An 18593-nucleotide genomic window follows, 5' to 3' on the forward strand; every position below is an offset into this window, starting at 1 on the left:
TTTCAACCATTCAGATGCTTGGCTTGAACTGCAGCAGATAGTCTTATCATGTCTACATGCCAAAATGCATTGAGTTGCTGTCATGTGACTGGCTGATTTGAAATTTGTGTTAATCAGCAGTTGGACAGGTGCACCTAATAAAGTGGCCGGTGAGTTCCTATCTGTATTACATTTTACGCATTCATCTGGAATGTTCGGTTTGAATTTGTGAAGCGATTCTGGAGTTATATATATAGAATCATATTTCATTGATAAAGCAAAAGTTTGAATCGTGTATTAATTAGTGAATAGCTTTTTACTCGGTCAGCACTACAGTATTTTTCTGATGAACATTCTGACCTTAGTGCTGTATGTTTCCATCAAAATGTGATTTGGTACACATATGCTGTGTAACAACCAAGAGTGTCATCATGCATGTTTCAAATCCTTTTCTAAATTTGTTGAGCTCCGATGAAATATTCAGTTCACTAATGATAGATGCTCCAGGTGCACACACCATAAATGTCCCTTAAGTTGTTAAAAATTCATCTGCACACGTATGCTCACTCGTCTAACACTGCTGTGGGAGGATTTTGCCGAGTATGAACATTTTAGAGCAGTTTATTTTATGTTCCTTCACCTACTGAGATACATCCCTGCTGAAATAAATGACATTTGCTGGTAATGTATGATTTTATGCTGGTTTGCCATTTTTTGCTGATCATGGAGACCAGCAAAAGATCCGCACAAACCAGTATAAACCACAGATCAGCATCAAAAAATATCATTTCACAATATGCAAATCTGCAATAGTCACATCGCAGGATCTGCAATGTCGGGTTGAGATTATAATTAACCAGGGACCACAACTCAGAACATATTGCAACCTGCAACGTTTAACCCTAATCTAATCTAATCTAATCTAATCTAAATTATTAATCAGAAGTTTTTAATACCCATGTCTGTGTATTATTTCAAGTGAATTTAAAACCTCTGGGCACAAGAATGTCAAACATGTGTAGCTTTAACAAAGATGAATTGTATTTATACTTATATTTTTGGGTCATTTTAAGGTTGATTATTGAATTTCTGTACCTCATTACTGTTAGACTCCACAGAAAACCATAAAGCACTGGTTATTTCATTGCTATCTTAGCTCTGTTGTATTCAACTCCGCTTGTAATGAGCTTTGAATATTGTGCAAATACACTCCCCTACAAAATCATCCTAATTGATGTTAAATGTTAAACTATTTCCAAATACTTAAGCCATCTTGTGAAATTATATTCATATCGCAATAGATATAGCCTATAGCAGAAAAATTAAATATTGCAGTGACATTTTTTCCAATATTAAGCAGCCATACATCTTTAAACATGCTGTTTATTTTATGCTGTTTATTTCAGCAAGGATGAAGATTTTGTTTTTTCTTTTTTGCATTGATTCTGAAGCCACAGTTAGAAAAATATAGCAAAATATTTTAAGATATTTTTGCCAACTGGTGTTATGTTCGCTTGAGGATTTTGGGCAGTTCAGTGTACATTAGCTTCCTGAAAATACTAGCATATGGTGTGTTTTAGATGCTGCTGGTGTTTCCACCTTGTCTAGTTGCTTGCTTTTTGTAATGCCATTATGCTAGAACGGTTTAATGAGCCATCATCACCAACTCCATAGCCTAAACCAGTCTATTATATTTAATACGCTGTATTTTCAGCATGATAAATATGGTATGAACAGTTTAATTAGCTAAACATGCTGCAAAAACCAGCGTGACAGCTAGAGCTTATTTACTCTTCACAGAGCACTATATGCTGCTTTTTTTCATAATATATCCAAATACTCTGCGAAATCAGGGCAACATATTTCACAATGTTTTATGCTCTAGATGAAGGAAAAATATTTAATGTGTGCTGAAAGTTATTTTTGGGAGAATGCGCTTGCATGCTAAACTTGGCATGACACAGTGCCATCTTGAGGTGTAGATTATGTATTACAACAGTTTACATAGATGTAGCGCTGCATGAATAATACTTGCTGCTTATTTTTGTCATAACACTGAAAAGACATGTTTTTTCGCCTTTGGATTTTGACTTTTGATATGAATATGATGAATATCTATACAGCCTATCAAACAAACTCACTTTATTCATTATAAAGTAAGAATATAATATAGTCATATAATCTGCACCAAAATCATGACTTGATGATCTTTGTTTTAACTGCAAAAAATCCTTCACTGTTTCTGGTATTGTGACAAAATCATCTCTTTTTGTTAGAAAATACATCATTTTCTACAAGGAAATTTAGTTCTCTCTGGAATTTTATTTGTTATATGGTGGAGAAGTTTCTCAGTGATGCGTTGCAGCTGGATAGGCATCCGCTGCGTAAAACAAATGCTGGATAAGTTGGCGGTTCATTCCGCTGTTGCGAACCTAGATTAATAAAGGGACTAAGCCGAAAAGAAAATTAATGAATGGTGGAGAAGATATTGTGTTGGACTCCCACACCAAGCATTTGTTTTTAATCCTGGTTTATCTGGCAAAGCAATACTTATATTGTGGTCATCTCCTCAGGTACCCTCCTTTAAAATGTGGTTGTCTCATGTGCGCTATTTCCACTCGAGAAACTCACCTATGGCATACGTCAAAAGTCAGATGACTTTGAGCAGCTATGGACACCTTTTTGACACTACATTAGAAATTTCTCCTGATTTTCTATTCTATGGTGTATATTTTAGCTTCTAGCCTGACTGTATTAATCTGTTTACCAGTCCTGTTTTTGTATTTGAATGTGCTGATGTATTAAAATAACCGATGATTAATACAAAATAAGTAAATAAATAAATATATCATGAAAACACAGACAATAAATACAATAAAGCAAAATAAATATATGAATATTTTATAAATAAAATTACACTAAATATTATTAATTACACTTATAGAACACTAAAGCAAAATAAATATATGAATATTTTATAAATAAAATTACACTAAATATTATTAATTACACTTATAGAACACTAAATACTATAAGTTATAAATAGTATGAATGAAATATTGTTTTATATATTATATGTTAATTGCATTTTAACAAATGGAACATCGGGTGGCTCAGTGGTTAGCATTGTCGCCTTACAACAAGAAGGTCGCGGATTTGAGTCCCAGCTGGGTTAGTTGGAATTTCTGTATAGAGTTTGCATGCTCTCCCCCACAGTCCAAATACATGCACTACAAGTGAATTGAATAAACTAAATTGGTCGTAGTGTATGTGATTGCGTTACTGGGATGTTTCCTAGTACTGGGTTGCAACTGGAAGGACATTCGCTGTGTAAAACATACAGTTAAAGTCAGAATTATTAAACCCCCTGAATTATTAGCCCCCCTGTTTATCCCCCCCCCCAAATTTCTGTTTAACGGAGAGAAGATATCTTTCAACACATTTCTAAACATAATAGTTTATTTAGTTAATAGTTAATAACTGATTTCTTTATTTTATCTTTGCCATGATGCCAGTAAATTATATTTGACTAGATATTTTTCAAGACACTTCAACACAAGTTAAAGTGACATTTAAAGGCTTAACTAGGTTAATTAGGTTAACTAGGCAGGTTAGGGTAATTAGGCAAGTCATTGTAAAATGATGGTTTGTTCTGTAGACTATCAATAATAATTTTAAAAGACTGCTTTTATTCTGGCTTTTAAAACTGCTTTTATTCTAGCCGAAATAAAACAAATAAAACTTTCTCCAGAAGAAAAAATGTTATCAGACATACTGTGAAAATGTCCTTGCTCTGTTAAACATCATTTGGGAAATATAAAAAAAAGAAAAAACATTTCAAAGGGGGGCTAATAATTGATTTGATAAGGGGGCTAATAACTGATTTCAACTGTATACTGGATAAGTTGCTGGTCCATTCCGCTGTGATGAATAAAGGGACTAAGCTGAAGGAATCAGCTCGGAACATCCTGTACAATAAAAAAATAAGGAGGAAATGGGCCAAAAACAAGTATTCATAGGAGTGTTAATATTTTTTACTGGTGTTTTCCCTATATTTCGAATTATACATTGCATGTCTGTTTTTTAAGCTCAAGAAATGCTTGTAAAATGAACTGAACTGAATAATGTCCTTGCAGAAAATCTCCAGTATAATAATGATCAATGACGTAAAAAAATCAATTAGTTTTTTTCCCTTAAGTTATTCTATCCTTGTGATTGTTATAGTACATATTCACCAACCCCTCATTCAATAACCTAATTTAAAGCTCAGCACAAAGTGTGTGCTTTCAGCAAATGTAATTCTTGCATGTTTAACTGCTTCAGGGCTTCTTTTAATATAGATTGCTAACAAGCATGTTATTTCACATGCTTGGTCGATTGTACAATTGTTTTAAAATTCCATAGGGATCCCATGGTAAATCAGCATTACCCTAAAAAAACACTGAATAGCTCCATTTAGAATTATTGATATTATGCTAATGCCTGCTTTACAGTATAGTGCTCTAGCAGCACATAAGATTAGTAGTAACCGAATGCGTAATTCAGCGGAAATATAGTAGCTCTCAGCACTGAAATGACTTATTCTGTGGTGATAATTGGCTCTTGGATTTATATTATGTTCTCCACAGGGGGATATAACGTGAAAGATGTTGTTTTCTATTGGACACGGGGAAACCAATCGGTTAGCGGTCTGGATAATTTACAGCTGGCACAGTACACCCTTGAGGATCACTACACCTCTGAATCTGAAGCTGTTTATGAGACTGGTATGTTCACAAATACACACACACACACACACACACACACACAATGATATTTTGGGGACAATCTAATCACAAATTTAATCATGATGTGACAGGTAACTACCCAAAGTTGATCTTCCACTTCAAACTCAAGCGAAGCATCCTGTATTTTATTCTGGAGACGTACGTTCCTTCCAGTGCTCTGGTGGTCTTGTCCTGGGTCTCCTTCTGGATCAGTCAGTCCTCAGTACCCGCTCGCATCTGCATAGGTAAGAACACAATGCAATCGTTAGCACATTCAAATATGACTATTCAATTCAAATATGTGCTTTAGTGTTCGACAGCCTGGCCTAATGGATGACAAATAAGCTAATAAAGTCTATTACATGAGTTTGAGGTGATACTTTTTGTTTAAAATGAATACTTTTCTTCATCATTAAATTGAAGTGAGAGTAAATATACGCTCAGTGTTGAACATGCTCAAGTAAAAGTGTCAGTTTAAAACAAGATCTTACGCAGAACGACTATTTTCAGCATTTATAAAAATAATACATGACTCATTCCGGATTTACAGGTAGATTTTGAGCATTTTCAATTCATTTTCCTCAAAATGAAATTATATACAGCAATTTCTTAATGAAAAATTAAAGAAAAAAGAATGAAAAATGCTCAAATTTGATAGGAAACATTTGATTATGCTACTAATTGTTGTTTAAATTAACGTTAAACCTTTTAAACCGCTAACAGAGTTGACATTTCCCATCATTTTATGATTTAGCTCATTGTATGATTTAAACATGGCAGGTTTAAAACAGAATTTTAAGTATTTCATTGTACTACGGTATTAAAAAAATTAATTACTAAATGACTAAAATTTCACAATAACAGAGTTGACATTCCAGGCCTGTTGGTGAAAGAGGTGGCTTTTTTTTTTCCTCAAAAAGTGGAAATTTTTGAAGTTATTCACCATTTTCAATTTAATTATGAGATTTAAGTACTGTGTTTTAGTGACATTTAAACACTACTTTTAGCTGGATTAGCTAGATTAGCTGGTTGAGTGTTCACAACAACACTTTTGATGTACCAAAAATAATTCCTTAAGATAATTCCTTAATAATTCCTTTAAGATTTAATAAATAAATATGAGTAAATACTTATTTTTAAAATACTAATTTATCACATAATATATCATTAGAAAAAAATAGGAATCTGTTAAAGTTCTAAATTAAAATCTGTAGCCTATTGTCATTTATTTGGCAAATATCAAACTGACCAGTTCAAATCAACTTTCCTCTGTCAGAATTTGGTCATTTGAATAATAAAAAATGAATACATAATAATAATAATAATAATAATAATAATAATAATAATAATAATAATTATTATTATTATTATTATTATTATCATCATCATCATCATGTAGAGCGCCACGATTTTACATTTGAAAACTCATTGATAACAATAATTGCCAAATTGGTATTAAAATTCATTTTAATATGGGCCGCTTGTGCTTGTGACCATTTTTGTTATAAGAATAAGGTTTAAGATTTAGAATAAAAGTTAATTGTAAAATGTTTTTTCTATTTAACAACAATACAGTAGTGAAAGGTGACTTTACTTATGTCAGATTGTATGTTTTCTTGCACAGCTGGATGTTGGACTAAAAAACAATTGTTTGCATTGGTTAAAACTGATAAGCTGAAGTCATGCCAAAGGGACGGTCAACACAGGATTCCACTTGGTCTTTTTCTTTTTCTTATTTTCACAATTTCACATGCTTTTTCTATCAGCGCTTTAAAGATTGTTATGCCTTTCTTTCTTTTTTACTAATGTAACAGTTCAGTAACAGAGTTGACTAGATAGGTACAGACACGCAATGTAATTTTATATTACAAATAATACAGAAAATAGATGTTTCCTGTCATTTTAATTTAACTTAGTAGAGTAAGCATACATAAATAGATACAAAATGTAGACCAGGTCAAGTCTCAAAAATAAGTGTTTATATTAATATTTTCAGGGCGAAATGTCCCTCAATGTCAATACAAACATTATTTTTACATATTACTTTATATAATTTGTGTTATTCAAATAGGTTTTTATTATAAATTTTGTCTTTGAAGAATAATAGAAGGTTTGTCTATAGGACACAAAACGTACCACCAAATCAGCTTATTAGAATTGTATTAAAATTTAATTTTAGTGTTTATTTTGTTTAAACTTGACTCCATTAGTAAACTGAACATTGGACCAGTTCTCTGTTTAAACTACAAACAAGGGTGTCAACCCTGCACAGTTTAGTTCCAACCCTGCTTCAACACACCTATCTGTAGGTATCAAACAAGCCTAAAGCACTCAATTAGTTTGATCAGGTTAGGGTTGCAACCAAACTGTGCAGAGCTTCAGCCCTGAGTTTGACAGCTGTAAACTACATGCTCCTCAGCATAAGATTAGTTTTTTATTATCTAATGCAGATGAGATGTTTGGTCAATCAGAGTTGGCCTACAGTCCAAATTCTTTTATACGCTGAGACACTGTATGTCGAGATCCTTACACTGTGCTCAACTGGCAAGCAGTTTCAGCTGCAGTGTTGAGGTGATTGCCAATGTGAGCACTTAGCGAAAGAACAGATTTTGTTCTTACATTATTATTTTCAGATCATAATCCATTACAGTAATGACATGGCTAATGGAGTAAATCTGGATTTGCCTTTTCACATAAACATCTTATGCAACACTCTTGGCTAATAATAGCTTGTTTCTGACTAAACGATGAACTCTCTTCATCACCAAGATAGCCCCCTTCTGAATCTCACATTAAACACTAACAGGTATCTCATCTTTCTCAAAAACACATCAAATACAGTAACTGTTAATCTTTCAACATTAACCAGACATAACATTCATACATCCAGACATAACATGTTAAATATAATTTCCTTAAAACTTTACATTTTTACTTCGCCAAAACAGCCAACATAAACAACATTGCAGTCAATTTGAACAACTGCAAAATAAGATTTTGGACAGATTTAAAAGGGACCTGTTATGCAAAAATCACTATTATAAGGGGTTTAAACACAACAGTGGCAACAGTGTATGAATAAAGCCAGCCTCTACTGGCAAAAATGTAATTAATTCTATTTTTTTCTCACACTTAATAAAAACAGTCTGCTGAAACACTTTCATGCTCTCCCTTTAGTGACCTCATTAGCATAGACAGCCCTGAATGAAAAGCAGCCGACCATCATTAAAGTTAGCACTGTGTACCTGCTGAAGATAATGTCAGCATCTAAAAGACATTATGATGGTTGCGTTTTAGGATGCACAAATGAACACTATAGTCTCTATACAGACAGAGTCTCAGAGTCTCTTCTGAGATTCTTGACATTTTCAATTTTTCACAGAGAAATAACTTTAGCCATGTTTTTAATCTGCTGCTATGCTGACACACAGGCATTTGTATCTCCGCTCTCTTTTGAAAATCAGGCTGAGAGCACAATCTCATTTGAATTTACAGTAACAGTCCCCCCACAATACACAAAGCGTAAAAGGGACAGTTTCAAAGAGTTATAAAACATTAATTGTGGGGTATTTTGAGCTGAAACTTCACATACACACTCTAGGGACATCAGGAAATTATTTAACATCATGAAAGAAGGGTTCCCTATAAATCAAATATTACATCCTTCTTCACTTTCAGCCCCGATACCAACTCCCCCCACCAACACCCCCCACCCGCTCTAAACTTTCAGCCGCGATACCAACTCCCCCCACCAACACCCCCCACCCGCTCTAAACTTTCAGCCGCGATACCAACTCCCCCCACCAACACCCCCCACCCGCTCTAAACTTTCAGCCGCAATACCAACCCCAATCCCCCCCCCCCCCTTCAATATCAACTAGCTAGTCAGAGGGCCCATGGTGGCCAGCAGCGCCCCTTATTATATCTAAGTTCAACAGGAGACCCTTTTGTTTAAAACATTTTTGAAGTAATCTCACTCAGTTCACACCAAGTAATAATCAGACTCCAACTGATAAAACTTTGCTACGTCTACTTTTTTACCATTTGCTAGAAGAATGTTTTAGTGTGATGAATCATATTATCAAAAGACTTTCACAATGTGGGTTCACAAATCTTTTCTCACTCAGTACTCTGTGATTAACATTAACAGGAGTAACGACAGTTTTGACGATGACCACCCTGATGATGGGTGCCCGCACCTCTCTACCCAATGCCAACTGCTTCATTAAAGCTATCGATGTGTATCTGGGCATCTGCTTCAGCTTCATCTTTGGTGCACTGATTGAATACGCAGTCGCCCATTTCTGCACGTTACACCAGCCGAATGCTGCCAACGCATATATGGTGAGAACCTTCAATAAAATACATATAACTTAGTTAGGATACCATAACAGCTGTGAAGATGATAATCTTTAGTTTACTTCACATGGTAATTGTATTTTGCAATTTTACTGTTCTTGTTTACATAAATGGTCATCATGAAATAAAATTTAGAGTTAAATTTGATGGAATTAAAAAAAAAAATTATTTATTAAGAAAATATTCCATTGTAATATTTAATCAGCTGCACGGTGGCTTAGTGGTTAGCACTGTCGCCTCACAGCAAGAAGGTCGCTGGTTCGAGTCCCAACTAGACCAGTTGGCATTTCTGAGTGGAGTTTGCATCTTCTCCCCGTGTTCATGTGGGTTTCCTCCGGTTGCTCCGGTTTCCCCCACAGTCCAAAGACATGCGCTATAGGTGAATTGGATTAACTAATTTGGCCGTAGTGTATGCGTGTGTGTGAATGTGAGTGTGAGTAGATGTTTCCCAGTACTGGGTTGCGGCTGGAAGGGCATCCACTGTGTAAAACATATGCCAGAATAGTTGGTGGTTCATTCTGCTATGGTGACTGATAAATACTAAGCCGAAGAAAAATGAATGAATGAATAAAAGAATCTTTAATCAAAAAGACTTTCCCTCCCGCCTGCAACATTATATCTTCTCTGAGGACATGCTTACTGTCACTTATGTGAGATCCACCAGTAGCAAACCACAATCGTCCAATCAATTCCTGATAGACATGATCAAGATCAACGTTTTCTCATTCAAAATGTTATTTTACTCAAATATATGTTAAAGTAGACAAACAAAGTCATCCATTTTTGTCTTCCAACTTCCATTTCATGCCAACATAAAAAAAATCAAATCAAACTTTTGAACAGAACACAGTCCACTAGATACAGACTGAAAGAGTCTACATGATGTAAAACTCCATTAAGTGCATGAAATCTTGGCCAACAGTAGGTTTCAGGGGAAAAACGTGTTACAAAATCCAATGCAGCAGGACCAGAACAGCATTGTTTTGTAGGAAAATTGCTCTGGCCTTTATACGTATATAAAACTTTCTTTTCTATTCTATTCTTTGTCTATTTTTGATGTCTTCTTTATTTCTTTGTGCGTGTGTGCGTGTGTGTGCGTGTGTGTCTGTGTGTGTGTGTGTGTGTGTGTGTGTGTGTGTGTGTGTGTGTGTGTGTGTGTGTGTGTGTGTGTGTGTGTGTGTGTTTATATAGAAAAGCTCTCGGTGGCTCGGTGTGTTCCAATTTAAGAAAACATGCAATTTCAAAGAACACCAGCAAATTAAGAAAAGATCTTCATTCATTTTACAGCACACCTGCTGCAAATCCTCACAATGCTAACAAATTAATAAAACGTGCTGAATTTTCTCACAACGCAAACAATTTACGAAAGCACGCTGCATTTTCTCACAACACTTGCAAATAGTACGAAACGCAATGGAAATGTTTCAAGGGGATCCTAAAACGTGACAGGCCCAGCTATTTAGGTTATGGTTATTTAGGCTAATAAAAAACAAGACAAGGGAATCAGGGTGTTAAAATAAACAAACAAAAAAACTCACCTACATCAAGATCACCTACATCAGCACCAATGGTACAGTGGTTAGTGTGTCGACACATGCACTCCGGTGCTCAATACTCTCTTGTGTCCTATACATTAAAGGTGAAAACCCTGAGAAAATAATTATTAAAAAAAGATCAACTACAACTTCACTGAGCAATAATCACGGCACAGCGGCATCCGTGACATTTTAGGGTACCCCAAATTTCTGTTGTGTTCCGTGCTATTCGAAAGTGTTGTGAGAAAATGCAGCGCTTTCGTAAATTATATGCGTTGTGAGAAATTACAGCGCGTTTTATTCATTTGTTTGTGTTGTGGGAAAAGGCAGCGTGTTTATGTGTGTATATGTTAATTTGCAGGATTTGCAGCACATTTGCTGTCAAATGGCTGGAGATCTTTTCTTAATTTGCAGTGTTTCTTAAATTGCAAACCGTTAAGCTCTCTCGGCCACTGTAAAAATTGTATTAAATTGAACATTTTCAGAACATGTCGGAAAACAAAGGCTCTTTTTTCTTATTTTGACCAATTGTCATCTCATGCAAAATGCCCTAATTTACAACATTTTTACTGTAAATTTGGAAGAAATATAATCAATGGTTCACAGAATAAAATAACACAGAACAATTCTATAGAATTCTACTTAAACACATAATTACCAATTGTACATCAAGAACACTTCAAAGTTTTTTCAATCGCTGCATATTCAAACACTTTTACTTGTGTACTCTAATAGATTACCTTGTCAATTATATCACACAGTCTGGATTTGACTATACAAAATAATAAAAGATAAATTAAAAACTTTTTATGTCACATTTCTTTGCAGTTCTGACAAAAAAAGCTGTCAAGAGCTGCATTCAATTTAGCATTTTTATTATCATTACTATTTCTTTTTTTAACCTTGCCATAGTTGAGACAAAAACTAAACCACTGTTATATCTCACTGCTGCATTAGTATGGCCAGGAAATGCAGGAGCGCGAGGATGAAATGAATGGCATCGTCACCTCCTTCGGCAGCCACGCGTTGCGGGCCCGCAAACGGGAGGAGATGCTGTCCCGCATGGGCAGCGTCAACAACCCAACCCCCAGTGAAAGTAAGGAGGACGTCAGCTCCTCGCAGCCACAGACACGCTGCACCAAATGCATGTCGAGGGCACGTCGAATCATACGCTGTCTGAACTGCTGCAAGGTGGAAAACCCACACTACATCGACAACTACTCCCGCCTGACCTTCCCTCTGTCCTTCGTCATCATCAACCTCCTCTACTGGACCTACTACTTATACTTCTGAACCTCCTGCTTTCTGTGAGTGTGTGTTTGAGGCGTTTACAGTCATGTGTGGGTGTGTGTTTGTGTCACAGTTTTCCTAAGGGTTTACGCTCCTACATGTCAGCATGCATTTCAGTTCAGCTCGTATGACTGACTGTGTTCATGTCATCCAAATGTGCGTCATTTTTATTGTGGTGTGACGAGGATCTGAGTGGGATTTGGACCAACTCTGCATTTGGATGAGGATTCTACATTTCTGTGTCAAGAATATGTGGCCTTCGTTTTATGATGGAGCTTCAGATTTACTAAAGTTCGCAATAAAATCGGCCTCGTTGTAAAGTACAGTATGAGTTTACGGGTAATACTTTATGATAAGGTAACATTTGTATTTTTATGAACTTAAGTTAAAAAATTCAACAAATCTGTAACAAATGTATTGCTAATTGTTAGCTAAAGGGACAGTTCACCAGAAAGTTAACATTTGTTAACCTGTAACAGTTTCTTAACCCTTATGTGCTGTTGGGGATGTTTTAAAGAAACTCAATGATACACGCTGGGCAAATTTACTACACTTTTGATATGAAAACACTGAATTACACTGCTTTAAAAATGAAATCAACCTCAGTCCTGATCAAAACTACTAAATTGTTTAGAAAATGTACAGTATTTTAACTCTTTAATTGCCAAATTCATAAATAATGTCACTGATTTGCTGAAAAAAAACACACAAAAATGTCGTATTTTCAATATAAAAAGTAATTGTGGACTGGATTTTTTTAACCTTTTATCAAAGTCTTGAACATGTGAAATAACATTGCATTTGAAGCATTGTTTTTTATTCATTTTCATTTCTTTTCTACCTAATTTACTGTTGGTGGCTGTTTTTGTCCCATTGACTTCTATTGTAACCTCCTTTTTTAAATAACACAACCATGACACATATAATCATGCATTTTTAATTGTTGGTGGTTTTTCCTGTTGGGAAGAGGTCAAATTTGTCATTTTTACTGTTGATCAACAGTTGGCACCATTAACCCTTTCGATAGAAAAAAAAAGCCTAGTTTCTGGATATTATATGGAGTGTAACAGCAAATTAAAGTGTGTGTATGTGTCTGTGAGAGTGATGTTTATGTACATACCTTGATGTGTTTGAGAAAATCGAAATATGTATCTCAGCTCTCAGAACTACACGGAGTAAACAAAAACAAAGACTATTTATGCACCATCAAATGTGGTTATAACGGAGGTCAATGGGGCAAAAACAGCCACCAACAGTAAATTAGGGAGAAAAAATACAAATCTAACAATGCATCAGAGCCAATGTTGTTTTTTTATCTTTCACATGTCTAAGACTTTGATAAAAGGTACAATTAATTTTGTAGTCCACCATTAATTTTATATTGAAAATACGTCATTTTGTGTGTTTTTTTTTTTTACTAAATCAGTGACATCAGTTGTGGATTTGGCAATTAAAGAGTTAAAATCCTGTAATTTTCTAAATAATTTGGTTTTGATCAGGACCGAGGTTAATTAACAGATTTATACAGAAAGAAAGAAATATCTGATGCATTTTTACAGCAGTTTAATTTAGTTTTCATCTTTAACATAACAAAAGGATAGTAAATTTGAACAGTGCACAAGGGTTAATTCTGTTGAAGATAGTTTGAAAAATGCTGATTGCTGGCAAACATTGACTTCCATAGTCCATAGTACTTGTTTTCCTGCTATGGAAGTGAATCGGTGCCAACAACCAGCATTCTTCTAAATATCTTCTTTTGTGTTGAACGAAGAAAAAACTCATAGATTTAACTCAAGGCAAGTAACTCAAAGTTTAAAACCAGGAAATGTAAATGACTTTTGGGTGAATTACCCCTTTAATCATAGATAACCCATACAAAAATATTAACTATCTGTAATTGTAGAAGATTTCTGTAATCCTCACAAAAATATCCCAGAGGAGACAATTTGAGTTAATGTTTTGCAGTAAAAATCCTAAAACTTTGATTATGAGAAATAAAGTCACATTTCTAAGAAAAAAACTCTAAAAAGAAATAAAATAATATAAAGTAAAAGTAAAAAAGAGAGTAAAATCATACAATTGGAACTTGTTGTGCAATTCTAAGGAGAAAAATCATAAATGCAAGAACACACACACGCACACATGCACACACGCACACACGCACACACACACAAAAACTCCATCCTAATGGGTCTTTATTGTAAAGTGTTACCGTTTTATAAGAACCACACAACAATTAAAAACTTACCTGAATGTAAGTATGATGACATAGTCTTTTAGCACAAAAAGCATGATTTATAAGTCACTGTTGACACAAATAATGAATAAAACAACTGTTTCATTTATGAACTGAACATCAGAATCATTTAAGCATGTTTGACAGCTACTTTAATAATAAATAACTGGACCAAAGACTTAATGTGTTTCTCATTCTTCATAATTCCGATCTGAATTCAAATGAGCACAAGTTCTCCGTTGTTTCTGCGGCATATACTGTATGTGTTTGTCAATTCAGCAGTGATATGTCTTGTTATCAGCTGCCAAACAGGAATCAAGCCGGTTTTGCTCATTTTCTCCTGCTGATTTATTTATGGGAGTAGTTTGGGAATATTCTCTTAGGGATAGAAGCGCTGATGATGAATGATTCTGTGTTATTTGCATGATTATTTATTTATTCTGCTGTATATTGTTGTATTTATTTATTTATTTTTTGTTAATGAAATCTAAGCCTCTCTGACCTACTTAAAGAACTGCACTACAGTATTTTTGATAGCTGACTATTTTGGGAAAATGTCAAAATTAAAACACTTACAGTATGTGTGTACATTAATGTGTTTGCTAATCTTCTCTGACAATTACAGATGCATTGTTTATGTCTGTATTGCTGTTTTTTGCATAGAATTTGCAATATACTGTACATTTCCCCCACTGTCAACATGTTTTGTTATAGATATGTCATAGAGAAATGCTGGTTTGTATGACCTTTTTCAGAAAATATCATGTTATTCACCTGACCTCTGTGGGATTTTGTTATGTTTTACTGTGAATGTCATTCAATTCTTACAGGTGAATTTATTTCGTGCTCAAATTAAGCTGTACAAATATTTTTGGGTTCTCCTTTTTGCACAGAGGTTTTAAATTACTAAGGCAATGTTACTTTGCCAAGAAGCATTTTGTTTTTGTACATACTGGCTGAATATTGCAAACGATGTACACCAAATAATATTTATTATTAATACTGTTATTTTAATAATGCATGAAAGTTGCATACCGTTGTTGAAGAGACAGCAGGCCATATTGCTTTATGTTTTTCATGCATGGGGAGATCTGCATCTGTTTGAACAGATTAGAAAAAGGTTATAAAAATAGATGTGCAATCAATTTTGACAAGAAAATGTAAAGTACTATCTACAAATCTATTGAAATACATACATTTCTGACCAGTAAACACTATGATCTGGAAATATTTATCAACGCTTAGGTTTGAACTCTAAAATACTTTACCACAAAATCTTAAAGTACTGCCCCTGACTGGCGAGTGCATTTGACATTTATTTTTATCCTGATCTAAATCCAGAACCAACTTGATACAGAAATACACACTCGGCAATACATCTGTCACTGCGGCATGTTGTTGCCTTTAGGTTCGCATGCTGTCAGTCCTGATTCTGAAGCCAAAGAGCTAGCATTTTTAATATCCAGCCTTTAGCATTTTCTTTTGAAAAGTAAATAGCTATTCATTTATTCTAATTGCTCGTTTATGCACATTCATTTGCATAAACTGCAATTACTGCTTATAGTATATTATAATAACTGTATTAAATGAACAAAAAAATTCAGCATGTAATAATTAATACTTGTAATTAATTAAAAAAAATAACTTCAAATGAAAAAGCCTAAAATTATTGTTTTTTTAATGTAGTACAATAACTCACGTTTCACTATGCATGTAAAGTAAATGTTTAAGTAAATAAAATCTTTTTACTGAAAGCTGAATGTTTGTCTGAGCGTTTGTCAATTTATTTGTCCCCTGCTTCTAAAAGGGGTCTGGATGCTGCATGCATAGTATTTTAATGCCCACACCTGACCCTAAACCTCACAGTGACGTCACTAGCTCCACTGAGTGCATTTGTCTGACATTGCATTTCTAAGATATGCAATCTTAGCTTGCATCATAAAGGCTGCATCAAGATAATATTGACTTGATGAAATTGCAGGTGAATATATATATATATATATATATATATATATATATATATATGAAACATTTAGCACCATATTTCTCCAGTTAAAAATAATTGAAAACATTTTTGGAACAATTAAACATTTCTAAAGTTTTCTTTAAAATAATGCAAATGAGACATTTATTTTAAAAAAGTCCATAATAAATTCAAAAGTCGTTCCATTTTTCATAAAAGACTGGAAACAGCAAGAATTCTGACCAATAATGTGTACGTATTCATCTGTAAAAACTTTCAGACATGTCTAAAACTGTCAGTTATGGCAGGGTTTCCCAAATTTTTCAGCCCACGACATCCAATATCTCCTGAGGTTATAAGTATATAAACCTTACACACTAGCACACAGACCAATAGGCCCAAGTCTATTCATCAATTAATTTTGAAGAACGCCACTCGGAGATCATCCTCCATGTTCAGTTGTGGCCTGTATTTATTTTTAATGTACATGAGTGCCGTAAATGTGTCAGAAAGTTTAACCTGGTGCCATAAAATCAATGTGCTGTGTCTTTAATGTAATGTAATCACCATCACCCCAGGGGTTGCAAAAAATCGAAAGGCTGATGGCTTTTTATTTGCATGTTGTTTTTTTAATGTAACTATTAACTACTATTTTGTTCTTCAGTATGTTATGGATAAAATATGGTAATTCTAATAGTTTAATAAAGTGAATTTGATTTTTGGAAATCATCAGGCAACCCCCCTCATTGTCCTGCGACCCCCCAAGGGGGTCCCAACCCCTACTTTGGGAACCACTATGGTATATTTAACTGCTAAAAAGTTGACCCACACGGAATTTGGGCACACAGAAATCTGCATATTTTGAGCCCACTCGTGAGTTTATTTATTTACTTGTGTAAATGTGAGTAAATCTATATTCAGTTTTTAAATTAATTACAGAAATATTATTGACTAATATGTAAATGTTCATATGATTTATTTTCAATAAAGTTTGTAAAGTAATATTTTCTGTCTTTTAGTAGATATATTATATGAGGGACTTGCTTTGTTTACCAAATAAGTGGATCTAATTATATTTGCATTAAACATTTATTATTTTTTACTTCCTATATTAAGTTTTTAGTTATACAAGGGACTAGGCCAAAGGATAATGAATGAATTAATTAATAACTACTGATAAATAGGCGAAAAAAATAAACATTTTGTAAAAATTCCCTATAAATGCAGGCCTGTAGCTTCGGGTGGTTCGAAAGACCCACCCCTCACTGACAAAAGTCCAGAATTGGTTCCTTATATGAGCTCATTTATTCCATGTTTGATTTCTATGCTATCATAATTCTGAAACTAACTATTTAAAAAAGGCTTTAAGACCCAGAGGAATCTTCTGTTGTATTATTATTATTATTATCTTTGAAAATTATGTGCGAATTATTCAAACGGCCATATTCTGACTGAGGAAAGTTGAATGTACTGGCCAGATTGTTATTTGCATATAGGCTTCAGTTTTTAAATTAAAACAAGTTTTAACAGATCCCTATAAAAGAATTTAATGATCAATGATAATAATAGCTATCTTGTCATATTTCTTTATTCTAAGTTTTTGAATTTAAAATGCAAATCTCAAAATTATTTTATAAAACTGTAATATAAAACTCACAGTTTAAATGCACATTTGGAAATAAACACTTAAAATAGTAAAATAGTATGGTAAGTAATTTGGCAAAATGGTAGGAAATACACATCAAAAAGTGTGATTATCGTCACCATCTATCAAGCGAACAAAAAAATGCTTAAAGTGTCACTATAATGCAACATTTTAAACCTCATAATTAAATACAAAATGAGGCAAATAACAGCAAAAAGGTCCAGTTTTTCAGAAAAAAAGAGCCACCCCTTTCAAATCGATAAATTGCTGTAAAACAAACACTAAACATTATTACTTTCCATTACACAAATAATAATCCCTTTATGTAATACCAGAAATACAGATGGATGAAAATAGATTTTCATGTAGTTTCGCATTAATCACGTTCACCTTAATTACATTAAGAATTCGTTACACCCTGATTAAACCTCACCACATGGTGGCGCTGTAAAGTCAACTTCATTACGAAAGACTGAGATCAAAATAGACGTCACAGCAGTTCTCATTGATTTTCTCGATTAAGAAGAATGGGGACGACCCAATAGCCATTATCTTTGGCCCAAACCTGTATAATCAGCTGTCTCTCAGCGTTGGAGATCGGTGTCAGAGGCGGTTAAACAGACGAAGAGGTGGGAATTTGGGCCGTGGTTTTGTTAACATCTCGGTGAAATGTCCAGTCAGCCGTGCAAAGGGATCACACACAAAAAGGAATGGATATGAAGAGCACGAGCTGCCAAGCCAAAAAATCAGCTCTCTTCATCAAAGCCCCTCCTGCCTGCTCCTCTATCCGGCAGACACGTGACAGCCGCAGGCTTTACTG

General features: G+C 34.3%; 1 protein-coding gene and 1 long non-coding RNA gene across 3 annotated transcripts in view; one reads left to right on the forward strand and one right to left on the reverse strand.

The window, feature by feature from the left end:
- gabrz (gamma-aminobutyric acid type A receptor subunit zeta) overlaps positions 1–12436 on the forward strand; it is a 44138-nt gene extending 31702 nt beyond the window's left edge. For both annotated transcript variants that reach the window (XM_056470115.1, XM_056470116.1), the window contains 4 exons: positions 4608–4745; positions 4838–4990; positions 8896–9089; positions 11597–12436. In XM_056470115.1, coding sequence (XP_056326090.1) covers positions 4608–4745; positions 4838–4990; positions 8896–9089; positions 11597–11932 — 821 coding nt within the window. In that variant the 3' untranslated portion in view covers positions 11933–12436. The remainder of the gene's footprint in view (positions 1–4607; positions 4746–4837; positions 4991–8895; positions 9090–11596) is intronic.
- LOC130238992 (uncharacterized) lies at positions 4894–18467 on the reverse strand. The gene is made up of 3 exons (XR_008838665.1): positions 18339–18467; positions 15201–15262; positions 4894–4982 (listed from the first exon to the last, which is right to left on the reverse strand). It is a non-coding gene; the product is annotated as an uncharacterized LOC130238992 (long non-coding RNA).
- Positions 18468–18593: the final 126 nt, after the last annotated feature.

This window comes from Danio aesculapii, chromosome 12 (assembly GCF_903798145.1).
Source record: "Danio aesculapii chromosome 12, fDanAes4.1, whole genome shotgun sequence".
NCBI lineage: Eukaryota > Metazoa > Chordata > Actinopteri > Cypriniformes > Danionidae > Danio > Danio aesculapii.